This window comes from Chrysemys picta, chromosome 2 (genome assembly GCF_011386835.1).
Source record: "Chrysemys picta bellii isolate R12L10 chromosome 2, ASM1138683v2, whole genome shotgun sequence".
NCBI lineage: Eukaryota > Metazoa > Chordata > Testudines > Emydidae > Chrysemys > Chrysemys picta.
Genome location: NC_088792.1, coordinates 93,647,678 through 93,664,929, shown reverse-complemented (window position 1 = coordinate 93,664,929; position 17,252 = coordinate 93,647,678). Strand labels below are relative to the sequence as shown.

General features: G+C 48.5%; 1 protein-coding gene across 2 annotated transcripts in view; it reads right to left on the bottom strand.

Annotated features, from left to right (window-relative positions):
- Positions 1-2,504: 2,504 nt before the first annotated feature.
- The window catches only part of EEPD1 (endonuclease/exonuclease/phosphatase family domain containing 1), a 95,229-nt gene continuing 80,481 nt past the window's right edge, over positions 2,505-17,252 (bottom strand). For both annotated transcript variants that reach the window (XM_005287361.5, XM_042860350.2), the window contains 3 exons: positions 16,739-16,871; positions 3,360-3,554; positions 2,505-3,109 (listed from right to left, as the gene is read on the bottom strand). In XM_005287361.5, coding sequence (XP_005287418.1) covers positions 2,910-3,109; positions 3,360-3,554; positions 16,739-16,871 — 528 coding nt within the window. In that variant the 3' untranslated portion in view covers positions 2,505-2,909. The remainder of the gene's footprint in view (positions 3,110-3,359; positions 3,555-16,738; positions 16,872-17,252) is intronic.

The window sequence follows — 17,252 nt, the reverse complement described above, 5'->3', positions numbered from 1 at the left end:
CTAAAAGGTAAATTCAGTCTCCAGCCATTTTTACAGGAGGAAAATATTAAGAACTAAAAAAAAAGCAAGAAAAACTCTATGAATCTTTTTCTGCTGATAGGTTGTCCATATAGGCCTGGATTCTGCCACCCTTACTCATGTTGAGTAATACCTGACTCTGCAAGTGATCAGTTGATTTCAGTGGGATTGAGGAATTAGGTGCCACTCACCATGAGTAAAGATGCCAGAATCAGGTCCATGCAGCACTAGGCATTAGCAAACCTCTTGGATGCTATTCCAAACTCTGCTGGTCACTCACTTTGTGACTTTGGGCAAGTCACTGTGCCTCAGTTTCTCTGTATGTGTGAAAATGTGAATCAAAGGACAGATCTTTGTAAAATCCTCTGAGATCTATGGCCCCAATCCTGCAAACATTCATGCATGGATTTAAGAAGTCAATTGGATTACCCTTGTGCTGACAGTTTAGCATGTGCACAGGGTTTTCAGAACCGGGGTGTCTATGAACGGAAGGTGCGATATAACTGCAAACTATGTATTAAATCTTTTGCTTTGTGAAACATTTAGGAAAGGGTTACACTACAGTATGTTTCATGTTTAACAATACATTTCCCCCTTAACTTGAAAGCTAATAGAAGAGTCTGTAACAAACATTAAGAATACTTCATGAAGTAATCTTCTATTTGCTATTCAAAGTTCATTTTTCTGAGTAGGGTTTATTTTCTCTCCAACCTTAAACCAACAGTGTAATTGAATTGGGTGTGTTTGAGCTGTACCCATTAGCTAAAACTGGAAAGGGAGAGTGAACAACAAAATTTCTTCTCAGAACCTGGCCAGCCTGTTGCAAATTCTCTTTAGACAAAGAGCTTGGTTCTGACTTCACTTACCCTGACATACCTCTCACGGTCTTCAGTGGAGTTAACCCAGGCTTTAGAGTGGTGTGCATTCAGAATCAGGTCCGAAGAGGTTTATTTTATTCCAGTTTCCTTTTTTTTTATTTAAGAAAATCTGTTCAAAATAATTGTTTCTGCAAAATAACAATGTGTATGTGCGAGTGATATCACTTTACTACTAACTAAGTGTTCAGACATTATTTGCAAAAGCCAGTACAATGAAAGTGGTGTGGGGAGATTAATGTATTTTGCTTTTAAACACTCACTTATAATAACCCACTCAGATAGAAAGCTGTGATTTATTTTTTCTCCATATCACAAGGTTATAAACCTTTTCTTGTCATGAATCGTGAAAATGTGCTGGATCATCTGTTAGAGCCTAGAACAGAGTGCACCTTAGCAGGCCATTTGGCAGGGCTATGGCTCCTTTCAAACTCAACACATTCCTTCGGTAAATGCTGATTTGCTCTTTCATATCCTGGTTGGCTTTATGTCTCTTGCTTTTCAATAATTACTTTGAGAATTGTGCATCTGTGCAAATGTAGTGCTTGGCTCCAGCCACTGGATTGACAGCCTGTTGACTGAAGTCCTCTCGCCACAGGACAGACAAGGGAAACAAACTTCCTCCAGCACTGCCCCACACTTCACACCATGTTCAAGAAAGGGAAATGATTAAATGAGATATATCTGGACAATCCTAAGACAGTGGTGGCCTTTGGCATTGGTGCACCTCAGTCCCTCCTGTTCTCTGCCTGTGTGGCCCATAACAGTCCAGTCTCCAGTGGGCTGTAATACTTTGGTCTAATTTCAGTTGTTGGGTTTAGTGTGTGGGTTCTGAGTGGTATTAGTGGCCTGTGATATACAGGAGGTCAGATAAGATGAGCTTGTGGTCTCTTCTGGCCTTAAACTTCATGACTCTAGGACTGTATTCCCTCTGTTTTCAGGAAAGGAAAAGTTGGGGCTTGCCTACCTGATGTGGTAGTGCATATCAGTGGGATGTGAATTCCAATGTGCACCAAAGTGTCACATACTAATGGCCTGTGTAGACCCTGCTGGTGTGCACTAAAAGTTCTCTTGTGCACGTTAATTTAGTCCTGGTTGATGATGTTGGTTAGCATTAGCATTCACACCCCACTGACATGCACCACTGCACTGTGGAGACAGCTGTTTGTTAAAAATGCTAACTCATGGATAAATATCATGGGCTGGATTGTCTCCAAGACCACCGCAAATTCTCTGCTCAGCCACACCAGGGTTACTCAGATTACAGCTCCATCTGCAGGGTGGGAAGCAGGGGCTGCTCCGCCAATATTTCACCCTGTGAGCAAGGAGGCAGAGAGGAGCAGCAACTTTGGCTCCGCCCACTCACTGCCAGCTTGAGTAGCTGGCTGGGTGCACGGGGGGAGTAAGCTGGATTCTGAAAAAGGATGAAGTAAATTACTCTCCACCTTCGAGAGCAAGGGGAGAACTGGGGAATAGGTTTGCCTCTCCGAGATCGAAGGACTCAAACTAGCCCTATACAATCCTCAGTTCAGATCATGTATTGGTCGGAAAGAAATGTTACGTCATGGCAGTTTTTGCAAGGGTTAAACAAATCACTGACAGTTTCCAAGGTGTGTCTCTTTTCTCTTTTTATGGTCTCCATTATTGCTTCACTTTACAAGGAATCAATTAAAAACGTCAACAACAACAAAAGCCCTGTTCTGCTGGGTTTTAACAGAGATAATGTGCCGTAGTAAAAGTGCATTTTATTTTCTGTATGATTCTCCTCCAAGTCTCCAGGCGTGAAAGCGTCCATTGCGTCCATAAAAAGTTACAAATCGCTCTTCTGCAGTGAGATACCCTAAAACACCCCCGAGGGACACCGGGAGGGTTGGGGGTAGGGGGTAGGGGAGAGACGTCATCAGAAGCAGAGGCTGATGCTTTCTAAATGGGGGGCGGGAGGGGAGGCAGTTCTGCTTCACAGTTGAGCCTCAAGCAATGGGATCTTCTGACTGGGCCCTGCCATGCCCTAGTTCATCATCGTTCGTGTTTAATGTTTGAGTCACTGCGTTCCACAGTCACCCCGTTTCCATTTCGGGTCACCTCTTTTCTGTTCCAGTCCTTTTCCATATAAAATTCAGCTAATACAGGGCAGTGTTCTGAAGCCACTCCTCCCCAGGACCAGTTATCAGGGATCCATATATTTGTAAGGCCTTCTCTCACAACAGCCCAGTGACCTGCATGAAGAACAATTGCAGAGACAAAGATTAGTATGGAAAGGGGCCAGAGGAAAGAAGCTTAATTCACATAAGACCTAGGGCCCAATTCTGCAAACACTTATGCACATGAGGAATCTCACTCCAACTGACATCAATGGGGCTGCTGCTGAGGTAACACTATCCATGGGTGAGTCAATATGCCAGTCTAGAAGGGGTCATATAAAGAAGGTGATTTCAAACATTGTTTCCGCTGGTAGAGACATTTTACCTGTGAAGATCTTTTTCAAGCTTCGACTGATCCAGATGTTATCCAGTGACTTAGATCCCTGAGGATTCTTTGTGCTGATGTTTGTAAATGTATTTGCAGGGACTAGGTGATGGAACTTTTCTTTTCTCAAAAGATCGAGGTCACTGCTGTCTGGGGCTTGGTTAAAATCTCCTAAAATGATCACATCTTTTTCTCCTAGAAAAATTAAAAGGACAAGAAAAGAATGGAGAAACAAAATCAGTGATTAAATATGGGATGTGGGAAAAGAAATACAATTAGTGAGTAGCGATGCTGAATTTACTTTGCATAGGGCTGTTTGTTTTTTTAACATGACATGATATGGTTAAAAATCTTCTATTGTGAACAAACACATTAGCTTACCTATCTTACTAATAGCCACTCGGGTTATTACAATTCATAAAAAGAATCTGGAAATCCAATATACATTGCACAATTTATGCTGCTTGTTTTCTTTTTTAATTTCCCTCAACACAACTATGTCTGGGGAACTATCCATTTGTACACGACAGACTGACCCTACCACCACGTGGTGGTATGTCTGATCTTGTAGATCTTAGGAATTTTAGGCGTTGTAAAAGGTGGGAGGGTTTTGTTCGCTTGTTTGTTGTTTTGTTTTAAACAAGATCTACATTTTGGGCCAAATATGCCCTGATGCTGTCCTTTTACAGTTTTGCCACTAAGATATTTTTGTGAAAATACAAAGAAGGGTGTGTCTTCCTCAAGGATGGATCACTGCCAGAAAAACACGAGAATGCAGGACACTCATTCTAAAATTGTAGATTTAAGAAATTTTAAAAAACCACCAAGTCTAGCAGCCTGTGAGCCTGGTGGCAGAAGCAGCAGTCATGGCCCCTTGCAATTCACAATCCAGGACTCTATAAATCTATAGAAGAAATGAAACTTGTATTTATTTGCCTATGTGATTCAATGGGTTTTGTGGAACTTTGAGATGCTTCAGAGTTTGTCTAAGGTTGAGATTTTGAAAGGAACTAAGGATGTTACGCACTCAACTTCTTTAGGCTCCTTTAAAAAAATCTCACCTTAAATATATGTGGAAAATTGTCTAGATTCCAAATATTTTATTTTTAAACCTCATCCCCATTCCTGAAATATCCTGCTGCTTTGACACAAGTGTCGCTCCAAGGCTATCACTGAAGATATCCTTGATGTATGCTAATGTAAGAAGAGAATCAGTCTCTAGATATTTGTGTCTCTTCCATCCCTTGATAAAAGACTCTTCTGGTACCTAACTCAGACCACTGCCAGGGCTGTGGTGATGACCTCAATGATGCTGGTATCCAACCAAAGAAGTCACTGCATTATAAGCTGATAAATGACTATGAGTAAACTGCTAAAAAGGACACAAGTGTGCTAAAACAGCCTAAAATTTGACCTCAGAAAATCTGGTGGAGAATACTGTATGGATTATAAATATCTGTGTGTTTGTTAAAATTTGCCACTCTTTGAGAATGAGTTTACTTCAAATATCTGCTATTGATGTACCATCCTACAACTACTGTCACAGACCAGATCAGCTAGGTCAGATAGTGAGTGGCCTGCTCCCTGACTAACTTCACTGCTAGGCAACCAGTGAGCCTATTGTACTGCCTTGGAATTGACAGAGTGGCCACATCCCCGACTGGCTGCTGGTTTAGCAACCCTACTTATAAGCCTGCTCAATGTGCACCATGTCTGCAGCTGTGCTTGCCCTTGTTCCAGCCCCTGCTCCCCTCTGGCTTCAATCCCAGGCTCTGTCTCTGGCTTACTGCTCTGATTGACCCTCTGGTTCTGGATTCGGCTTCGGTCTCTCTGGTACTAGTCCTTGGCTCTGCCTCTCGCTTACAAATTCTGGTTTACCCTCAGGCTCTAGCATTTGGCTTCTGTCCCTCCTGTACTGACCCTCGGCTTGTTTCCTGGACCGTGCCCACCCTAGATCTAGCTCTAACCAGTAGCTGAACTCTCCCCTAGGTCTGAAGGCCCCTGGTCTAATTGGTTACAATTATGTTCTGTTGCTGTAGAGGCAGTCAGCCAGCAGAGGGAGCTTAAGTTAAATAACAAACCCAGTTCATCTCTTCCCTGCTATCTTTTTGCTTATTGGACCAACTTCTGTTGGTGAGAGAGACAAGCATTTGACAAGCTCTCTCACCAACAGATGTTGGTCCAGTATAAAATACTGCCTCCCCCACCTTGTCTCTCTAATATCCTGGGACTGACACAGCTACAACTACACTGCATTCATCTTTTTGCTTATGCTTTAGAAGGGGAAAAGATACCCCATTGCAAAACCGAGCTGCCCCACAAGAAACAGAGGGTGGTAGGACCAACCTTTACCTGATTAAAAATAATGAAACAGAGAAACCATCATTATTTTCAATCTTCTAAGAGTATCACAAACCACATGATATTTAGTAATTACTCTGCAGAGTGTTTGTGACAGTGGCTCCACCTTTTAAAAGAAAAAATCATGCTATTTTCAGCTCCATTAGAATTACGAGGAAAATCAATGCCTGCCTGATGGATAAGGTCAGAATCACTCTGGAAGTAATCGGTTTACTTTCATGCTTCTAACTCATTACTACAAATAGAAAACACCATTTTAACAGCTTATAAAACAAATGCTTGAAGGCATCCTTTTAAAAGGTATTATTCCCACCCTGCAGCCTATATCCAATCTAGTTGGGTACCACCTTTCGTGCACTAAGATGCACAGGATGGTATCCATCAGTCCTGAGTTTCGCATGTCTGTCCCACAACCAACTAAGATCCCAGTCTTGGTAAGAGCAGGGAAATGAATCAGATCACATTGGGTCAAGATGTTACAGTGTTGCAGTGAAGTAGGTGGCAGAGCATGCTAATTACCTCTAATCACTGGACCATCCTTCCCCTTTTTAGACAGGAAGAACAGAGCCACCAAAAGCACCTCTCTCCAGCCTCATATTAGGTCTACAATTACTCTTGGGCAAGGATATCAAAAACTGCTGAAATAGCTAAAAGAATTCACATGGAGATGCAGCCTTTGGCCAAAGTCACTGGCCAAGAAAACTAACGCAATCACAACATCCCTGCTGGAAAATAGACTGAAAAGGAGCACAAGGATCCCAGAGGCATCTTGCTGCAACTTTCCCAATCACTCTCTTCAAGAAAAGAAGTTTTGAGACTGAGCCATAATTGGCAAGATTGCTATTGTCCAGTGATGGCTTCCTGAGCAAAAGGCTAACAACTCAGTTGAGAGAGTCTAGTACGTTTTTTTTCCCCAAAAGGAGGTATTCGTAATCTTCATAAAAAATGGACTCCAAACAGTCCCTCATCAGTCCAGTTTTCACTATTTGTGAGTAACAAAGGTCCCTCTCACAAGGCAGAGCCTTGTGCTTCCAGAATCTCAGCTGGCAAGATCAGGTGGCACTCAGCTTTGAGATGATGGCATGCTTGTCCAGTCTTCTGGGTTCTCATGTTACCATAGCCAGAATCATCCAGATCAAAGTGATCTTAATTAAATAGATGGAAAAGTCTTCCTAGTGAGAAAGATTACACTATGTTCTGGTTCCAAACAGAGACAAAGCAGATTCATTAAGCTGTCCACTACTCGGAACGGTATCCCTGATCTATACTTGGTTGACTTTATGGCAGTGGAGAAGAACACTTTCTTAGCCTACCTGACAGCCACAGTATTGAAATGCAAAAAACCTCTGTACATTGCAGTTTCAGGACAAAAAACCCTTATCAAAACTCTACTCCCCTCCCCAATCTCTTTATTTGATCATCTGTATACCAAAGTGATTAGTGAAGGCATGTCTAGATCCCTTGGAATGATAGTCAAAGAAAGATAAATCACCATCTCCTACTAGGTAATAAGCAGTGTTGAACACTGTTTTCTCTCAGAGAATTGTGAAGCCCTTATTTCCTTCCAGCAGTCTCACAGGGCCTGATCCAAAGTCCACCTAGCTCAATGGTAATCTTTCCATTGACTTCAGTGAGCTTTGAATCAGTCCCCTAGCAATGAAATAGAATTTCCACCATGTGCTAGGGTAAGACCTGACCTCATCTTGAAGGAAGTGATGGCCTGATCATGAGAACGGCATGACATGGAGCAGGGAACCTATGGGGAGGTTCCAGAAAGAAGGACTCTCACAGAACCTCAAAGATCTGTCTAAACTGGGTGCCCAATACATGGACAGCCTGTGGGGGCTTGGCCAGCAAGGGAGAGGGGGAGTTACTGGGCATGGAGCCTGACTGACATATTAGGACAACCAACTGCTGGCCCAGGATGGCTTGTATATGGTTGGGACCACGCAGACTTGTGCATTAAATCCAGACAGGCAAAGTGTTTGAGAGGAAAAAAAGGAGTTGGCTGCATGGGGTCAGCTCCTAGCAGCTGTAGGAGAGACAGCCTCTCAATCACTCCTGGAGGGAAGAGCACAAAGAATCCAGGGCTCACTGGCCTAAGACCATAGGGTCACTGATGAGGGAGGAACAAGGAGACTCTATTGCTCTTGAGGACCCAAGGTGCTCCATGAGGGAGCTATGCTTAATAACTAGCTTCCTCCAATGTACAGGTACCACTTCACATGTGTGCAAGACAACAAACCTGCCATTTGTTCACAAAAGGAGTCTGAAAGCAGAAAATTTTTCCTTAAAGTCCCACTTTACTTCATTTTAACTCATAAACTAAGTGACAGACTTCAGTATCCCGGTGAAATCCTGTCTTTCTTCTTCGAGTGCTTGCTCATATCCATTCCATTAGGTGTGCGCGCGCCGCGTGCACGATCGTCGGAGAATTTTCTACCCTAGCAACACCGGCGGGTCGGCTGTGGAGCCCCCTAGAGTGGCGCCTTCATGGCGCTGAATATATACCCCAGCCGACCCGGCGCCCCCTCAGTTCCTTCTTACCGCCCCTGACGGTCGTTGGAACTGTGGAGCGCGGCATAGCTGTTCTCCACTCTCCCTAGCTTATTTAGTCATTCACAGTTATAGTTATAGTTCTAGTTGTTTATAGTTAAATAGTTGGTTTTTTCACTTGTTACTAGTTGTTATATAGTTCAAGGGGATTAAGGGGGTTGTCTCCCCCTTTTTCCCCCGGCCACGTGGCCGGGCTCATGCCCAAGGCTCCCGGCTTCAAGCAGTGCGCCTCCTGCGCTAAGCCTATGCCAACGAGCGACCCGCACGACTCGTGTCTGAAGTGCCTGGGAGAGTCCCATCAAACAGATAAGTGCAAGATCTGTAAGGCCTTCAGACCAAGGACCAAGAAGGAGCGGGACTTTCGGCTCCGGCAACTCCTTATGGAGGCGGCACTTAGCCCGGACGCTCCATCAGCGCGTCAGGCCCCGGCACCTGGCACCTCGGTGCGCAGTGCCCCGGCGGCACCGACTATTCCGACCACGCGAGTGGCGTCGGACAAGCCTCCACGGCACCGGACCTCGTCGGCACCGCAAGCACAGCAAGTGCCTCGGCGCCGTTCATTATCCCCGGGACATAAAAAAGCCCATAAGACGGGGACCTCCGTGCCGAAGACGCCGGCTCCCCCAGTGCCGGGGGTAGAGCCGCGTCCGCCTGTGGAGCACCGGAAACAGGTGCCTCCAGCACCGTCGACTCCGGCTCCGAGGCCGTTGAGTCCGGTGCAGACAGGGTCTCCACCTAGACCGGCGGTGATACAGTGCCTCCCGTCGACCCCAGAGACCTTCACGACGGTGAGAGACTTGATCGCTCTCACGGAGCCGGCACCGCCCCAACCACCGGCACCGCCGGCACCGTTGACTCGTCCAGTCCAGTCTAGGGGGAAACCTGCCTTGATGCGCCCTCCATCGCAGGGGCTGGAACCACGGCACCGGTCCAGGTCCCGAAGCAGGTCCCCACGCCGCTCGCAGTCCCGGTGCCGGATATCACCTCGGCACCGGTCGTACTCGCGGCCAAGATCTTCGTCGCGGCACCGCTCTACGTCTCGGCACCGTTATGATCGTCGGCACCGATCAACATCGAGACGTAGTTCTTGGCACCGCTACGATCGATGCTCGACGTCGAGAGGCCGCTCCCGGCACCGGGCCTACTCCAGGTCATCGTCGAGGTCCAGATCCGACTCCCGGCACCGGCGAGGTCATCGGCACCGATCGCGATCCCGGCACCGATCGCCGGCACCGCGTGGAGATAGAACATCTCCGGACCGGCACCGTGCGGCACCGCATCCCGCGGGATTCGTCTCGGCGCACTCGGCACCGCCATGGCCATCGAGATCGGTGTCTCGCTCCTCTGAGGACTTATCGAGATCGGCATACCCCCCTCAGGGGCAAGCCGAGGAGCAGGACATAGGCCATTGGCAGGAGGTAGCAGAGGACCCTGCTCATGGCCCATCTCACTGGTCGTTCTGGACCCCGTGGGCGTACCATCAGGCGCAAGGGGCTCCAATAACTTCGACCTCTCGCTCGGGCCACTCCGTTAGAAGGGCCCCGGAGTCCACCATCTCTCGGCCTCCGCCAGGGGGCACGGAGGCTTCCGTGTCCGCACCACCTGACGTCCTGGACCCAAGCGCAGGTGATGCTCCGGCCCAGGAGCAGGGAGACCAGGACCCTCCCTTGGATCCTTTACCACCGGAGGCATCTTCCTCTTCCTCTCCGGATGAGGCAGTGGCGGGCACATCGTGCACAGGTCCACCCCCAATAGATCTGCGGGCTCACCAGGACCTCCTACGTAGGGTGGCCCGTAATATGGACCTGCAGGCGGAGGAGATAGTGGAGGTGCAGGACCCCATCGTAAATATCCTCGCGGCGGATGCCCCATCGAGAGTGGCGTTACCCCTGATCCGCACGATCCAGGCGAATGCAAATACGATATGGCAAACTCCTGCCTCTATCCCACCCACAGCGAGAGGGGTGGAAAGAAAGTACTTTGTCCCCTCCAAAGACTACGAGTACTTGTATACCCACCCCCAGCCGTGTTCACTGGTGGTGGCATCAGTGAATGCAAGGGAGCGCCATGGTCAACAGGCCGCAGCGCCCAAATCGAAGGAGGCTAAGCGCCTCGATTTGTTTGGCCGTAAAGTTTATTCAGCCGGAGGGCTGCAACTTAGAGCGGCTAACCAGCAGGCGCTCCTGAGCCGCTACAACTTTAACTCCTGGAACTCTATGGGGAAGTTCAAGGAATTGGTTCCCCAAGAGTCCAGGGAGGAGTTTGGGGCCTTGGTAGAGGAGGGTAAGAAGGTGGCTCGGACCTCCTTACAGGCCTCCTTGGACATAGCGGACTCGGCTGCGAGAACCCTGGCTTCGGGCATCGCTATGCGAAGGACCTCCTGGCTCCAAGTTTCGGGTTTGCCCCCGGAATTGCAACAAACCCTGCAGGATTTGCCCTTCGAAGGACAGGGGTTGTTCTCGGAGAAGACGGACTCTCGCCTGCAGAGCCTCAAGGACTCCAGGACAATCATGCGCTCCCTGGGGATGCATGTTGCGGGCCCTCAGCGCAGGCCATTTAGGCCTCAGCCTCAGCACTTCTACCCTCCCCCCCCACCTCGTCAGAGACAGGACTCGGCCCGGAGGCGCGGGCGAGGTGGTAGACGAAGGTGGACCGGCCCTCAACCCGGTCAGAACCAAGGGCCACCAAGACCACCCGCAGGCCCCAGGCAGAACTTTTGAAGGTGCGGTCGAGGACGGCGCCCCAGTCATCCCCCAGGATCCAGCCCCCTCCTTTCGGGATCGCCTCTCCCACTTCCACCGTGTTTGGTCCCTTATAACTTCGGACCGTTGGGTCCTTCGCACGGTGGAGAGGGGATACGCTATCCAGTTTTCTTCAATCCCCCCCTCCCACCCCCCTTCCCCGTCCCTCTTCAGGGACCCTTCTCACGAGCAACTTCTTATACAGGAGGTTTCCACGCTCCTTGCTATGGGGGCCATAGAGGAGGTTCCAGTAGAGTTAAGGGGCAGGGGATTTTATTCCCGTTACTTCCTGATCCCCAAGTCCAAAGGAGGTCTACGACCCATCTTGGACTTGCGCGGACTCAACAAATTCGTAGTAAAGTTGAAGTTCCGCATGGTCTCTTTGGGGGCCATTATCCCTTCCCTCAATCCTGGAGACTGGTTCGCCGCCCTCGACATGAAAGACGCATACTTTCATATCGCAATTTACCCGCCTCACAGACGCTTCCTGCGATTCGTGGTAAGCAAGGTGCACTACCAATTTGCAGTCCTTCCCTTCGGCCTATCCTCGGCCCCAAGAGTGTTCACGAAATGTATGGCTGTCGTGGCAGCGTACCTTCGTCGGCAAGGGATACAGGTGTTCCCGTACCTAGACGACTGGCTGGTACGCGGTCGCACCAAAGAGCAAGTTCGAGCTCACGTCCACATAATAGTGCACACATTCAACGAGTTGGGCATCCTACTCAACAAGGACAAATCCACTCTAGAACCTACCCAGAGAATAGAATTCATCGGCGCAGTCCTAGACTCCAGACGTGCACAAGCCATCCTGCCAGACAACCGCTTTTGCACCATCACGAGCCTCATTCAAGGGCTCAAGGCCTTCCCAACTACCACGGTGAGGTCGTGCCTTACCCTGCTGGGTCACATGGCTTCCTGCACGTACGTAACCAGGCATGCCAGACTTCGGCTTCGCCCACTCCAGACCTGGGTGTCATCGATATACCGCCCACATCGGGACAGCCTGAACATGGTGGTCACGGTCCCGGACTCGGTCCTGACCTCCCTCACATGGTGGCTAGATCACAATGTGGTTTGCGAGGGGATGCCGTTTCACGCCCCACAACCCTCTCTGCACCTGGTCACAGACGCTTCATCTCTGGGTTGGGGCGCCCATCTCAACGAGCACCATACCCAGGGCCTGTGGACTGCACCTCAGCTAGCCCTGCACATCAATGTTCGGGAACTGATGGCGGTGCGCCTGGCGTGCCAGGCATTTTTCAATCTCCTACGTGGCCGCTGTGTGTTAGTTCTCATCGACAACACCACGGCCATGTTTTACATCAACAAGCAAGGAGGAGCACGTTCGTCAATTCTATGCCAAGAGGCCATTCGCCTGTGGGACTTCTGCATCGCCCACTCAATCCATCTCACGGCATCGTTCCTCCCTGGAGTCCAGAACACTTTAGCGGACCGACTCAGCAGGTCCTTTCAAACGCACGAGTGGTCTATCCGGCCGGACATCATACATTCCGTCTTCCAGAAGTGGGGGTTTCCCCAGATAGACCTGTTTGCATCTCGAGACAACAGGAAGTGCCACGTGTTCTGCTCCCTGCAAGGTCGAGCTCCGGGCTCCCTCTCGGATGCGTTTCTCCTTCCCTGGAAGGACCACCTGTTTTATGCCTCCGTTTCCTCTGGTCCACAAGATACTGCTCAAATTGCGCAGAGACCAGGCACAGGTAATTCTGGTCGCCCCAGCGTGGCCGAGACAACATTGGTACACCACACTGTTGGAACTCTCGGTTCAGACACCGATCCCGCTTCCATTATGTCCAGATCTCATCTCGCAGGACCACGGCCGGCTGCGTCACCCCGACCTGCAATCACTCCACCTCACGGCGTGGTTGCTCCATGGTTCACCCAGGCAGAGCAACAATGCTCGCACTCGGTCCAACAGATTCTGCTGAGCAGTAGGAAGCCTTCAACACGGACCACATACTTGGCCAAGTGGAAGCGGTTCTCCTGTTGGTGCGAACAACGAGCCACGTCCCCGTTACAGACACCTATTCCTCTTATATTGGAATATCTCCTCTCCCTAAAACAGCAAGGGTTGGCGATATCTTCAATTAGAGTTCATCTGGCCGCTATATCAGCCTTTCACCCAGGAGAACTCGCGTCCTCGGTATTCTCTAACCTGATGGTCGTTAGATTCCTCAAGGGCTTAGACCGGATGTACCCACAACAACGTCAGCCCGTTCCGACGTGGGACCTCAACCTGGTTCTCTCCAAGCTCACAGGTCCTCCATTCGAGCCACTGGCCACCTGCTCACTTTTGTACCTATCCTGGAAGACAGCCTTCCTCGTAGCCATCACCTCAGCAAGGCGCGTTTCTGAACTCAGGGCGCTTACATCCGAGCCCCCTTACACGGTTTTCCATAAGGATAAAGTGCAGCTTCGTCCACATCCTGCCTTTCTCCCTAAGGTGGTTTCTCCTTTTCATATCAACCAGGATATATTTCTCCCGGTCTTTCATCCTAAACCACATGCTACTCGCCAGGATCAACGTTTGCATTCTCTGGACGTACGCAGGGCCCTGGCCTTCTATATTGACCGCACAAGGCACTTTAGAAAGACGACGCAACTCTTCGTTGCAGTGGCCGACCGAATGAAAGGCTCACCGGTCTCCTCACAACGCCTATCCTCCTGGATTACGTCTTGCATCCGGACTTGCTATGACCTGGCAGGTGTCTCAGCACCGCACCTCACCGCTCACTCCACGAGGGCCCAAGCTTCCTCGACGGCTTTCCTGGCGCAAGTTCCGATCCAGGACATTTGTAGAGCTGCGGTTTGGTCATCAGTCCACACATTTACAGCTCACTATGCACTAGTGCAGCAGTCCAGGGACGATGCTGCCTTCGGATCAGCGGTTTTGCACACAGCAATGTCTCACTCCGACCCCACCACCTAAGTTGGGCTTGGGAGTCACCTAATGGAATGGATATGAGCAAGCACTCGAAGAAGAAAAGACGGTTACTCACCGTTGTAACTGTTATTCTTCGAGATGTGTTGCTCATATCCATTCCAAACCTGCCCCCCTTCCCCACTGTCGGAGTAGCCGGCAAGAAGGAACTGAGGGGGCGCCGGGTCGGCTGGGGTATATATTCAGCGCCATGAAGGCGCCACTCTAGGGGGCTCCACAGCCGACCCGCCGGTGTTGCTAGGGTAGAAAATTCTCCGACGATCGTGCACGCAGCGCGCGCACACCTAATGGAATGGATATGAGCAACACATCTCGAAGAACAACAGTTACAACGGTGAGTAACCGTCTTTTACTATCCAGATATTATGGCCTGATTAAGGAAGAAAGTTACGTACGTGCTCTATTTCAAGTACATGAGTCATCTCATTGACTTCAGTGGGACTGAATTCAGCCCGGTTTAGGCTCAAAGTTATGCCTCTGCTTAAATTCCTTCTCGAATGAGGACCTGTGTGCTGTACGTTTGGAGAAGATACGTGGCAGTCTTCACACAAGACAAAGAGTCTGAATTCCTGCTTTAGGTGAAAAACTGAACACAACCCAACAGTACCATGCCTCTGTAATGCTCCAAACCAGAAGGACCATTGGTCTGACACAGCATGGCCATTCTTATATTAAACCCTGGTTAAAATAAGTGAAAACAGAACTAAACTGAAACTCTAAAGAAGTAGACCTAAATTCAGACCCAGCGTAAGTGGGTGCAACTCTATTGGCTTCAATAAAGCTGTATCTTGTTTTGCCAGGTTTGAATTTGACCCATATGGGTTACATAAATGATCCTTTTTTTTTTTAAAGAATCCTTTCAAATTTCAAGTTATGTGAATAAATACATAACACAGTACGATTTAAAAACAGCCTTGTCTGACATCTTGCAGCTCAAAGGAAAACGAGAGTGTGCATAAAAACTACCCACACCTCTCCTGGAATAGGAGATTGGTATTGATTCTGAACTCTTCAAGTGACTGACCTTGCAAAACTGGGCCAAACTGAAAATCATCACATATGTAACCTTGTAACTGTTTGGTCTTTGTTAAACAGCAAACATGCCCACTTTCCCTGTCCCTATGAGGAGCCCTAATATCAAAAACAATAAGTACTGGAAAATCACTGCTTAGCCTCATAAGAAACTGTTTGAGCCCAACCTACAAGTACCCAGACAGGAAGCAAGCAGGTTATCAGAAGTGGGACAGAGTCAAGCTTCTCTTTATTACATTACATATTCAGTGCCAAAATCTACTCTGATTTACATGCTGTCAGTGGAATTACTGTATATACTCGATCATAAGCCGGTTCCTTTATAAGCCAACTCCCCAAGATGGATAAGCAAAAATGGAAAATTTTTATAACCCGTTCATAAGCCAACCCTATAATTCAGGGGTCAGCAAACTTTGGCACCTGGGCCATCAGGATAAGCTGCTGGTGGGCCGAGATGGTTTGTTTACCTCGAGCGTCTGCAGGCACGGAGGTAAACCTAAGTAAACAAAGTGTCCTGGTGTGCCAGCTGCTTACCTTGTTGGGCTGGGACAGCAACTTGTGGGGAAATTTTTTTGGGGGGGGAGAAGCTGGGAGTAACCCCTGTGACCACCCCCCACATGACCCCTAGCTCAGGACCCCCACACTCTCCCCATCCCACCTTATCTGGGGAGGGCCAGGGGAGGATCTCTCTGTCCTGGTTGGAGCTGCTCCGGCAGGCTGGGCAACGTGGCTGCAGCCTGCTCCAGCAGGCCAGACTGGGCAGTGCGGCTGCAGTATGTTCCAGCGGGCTGGGCCAGGCGGCATGGCCGCAGCATGCTCCGGTGCCTGGGCGGTGTGGCCACAGCCTGCTCTGGGGGGCGGGGCCGAGCGGCAGGGCTGCAGCCTGCCAGCCCCGGAGCTACAGCTGCTTCGGAGGCTGGGGGGAGAGCAGCGTGGCCAGAAGCGGAGAGACTCTGGCCCCGCCTCTTCCCTTCTGTCTCTGCTGGCTGTGCTGCCTCTCCTTGCTCCCTCTGTTGGGGGAGGAGCTGTGTCCCACCTCTCCCTCTCTATACCCGTTCATAAGCCGACCCCCTTCTCTGGTGCTTCCCTTTTTTACTAAAAAAATTCGGCTTATGAACGAGTATATACAGTACTCTGAATTTACAACAATTTAGGATTTGGCTTTCTTCTTCTTCTTCTTCTTTTTAAATGTGCATCAAATGATTTGAGAGATGCACTGTTTTTTTCCAAAGTAGTTACAAAAATACTCTGAAGTAAATGTATACAATCAATTTCTGCGTGAAAAATCACCAGTCCTGATTCTGATCTCACATAAGCCCCATTTCAGCAAAGCACTTTAGCATGTGTTTAACTTTAAGCATGTGAGTATTCCATTGACATCAATAGTGCTTTGCTGAACTAACAATCAGGAATAATGCCATATAAATCAATGGCAAACCAGTGTCAAGTGAATCAGGCCCCATGTTAATTACTGTTAATTGTTAAGGATCAACAATGTGCCCAGCACAATAAGGTAGTACTTGTACCAAGGAGCTTATGCCTTAAAAGACAAAAAACAGAGAAAAAACACACTGAGAAACTCATGGGATGGAAATAGCTTAGAACTTTTAAACTGGATGGTGAGAATATAAAGTTGATGTGGCTGTTTGTGGAACTTAGTTTTAGATTACAGTAGTTATATTAGATAAGCTGACCTGTGTGCATATCATTGGATAAAAATAATGCCTAACCTTTCAGTGTTTCTTGCAGAGTCTGTGCAAAGGCTGCTAATTTGTGGCTATCATGATTCTTCTCTGTATTCTCTCCTGCTGAGGGTGACAGGGCCAGATGAAGGTTAACCAGTGTTAGATCATTCATTCCCACCTAAAAAGGAGCAAACAACATAACAAAGAAAGGATCAGGATGGTTCACAAAGGCATAAGCTTTTCATGTGGTCACTCACACTTAGAGCATGTGTATTTAGCATTTGGGACTGGTCACCTGGATGAGGGTATGATTTATTTTTTTCTTTTCTTTTAGAAGTATAGGGCAGACATTCTGCAGCTCTAGTTGCAATATAGTTCTATCCTTTCAAGCTGGGGATGTAAGTGGCTTTTCATAAGCAATAAGCTTCTTTACTTTGTGTACCAACACATCACACGTTACTACTGAAAATACACATAATGCCAACTTTGTTCGGTTATTACACATATTAATTATCCCATATTGTGACCAGTACTAAAATGTCACAGAGACCAAACGGGG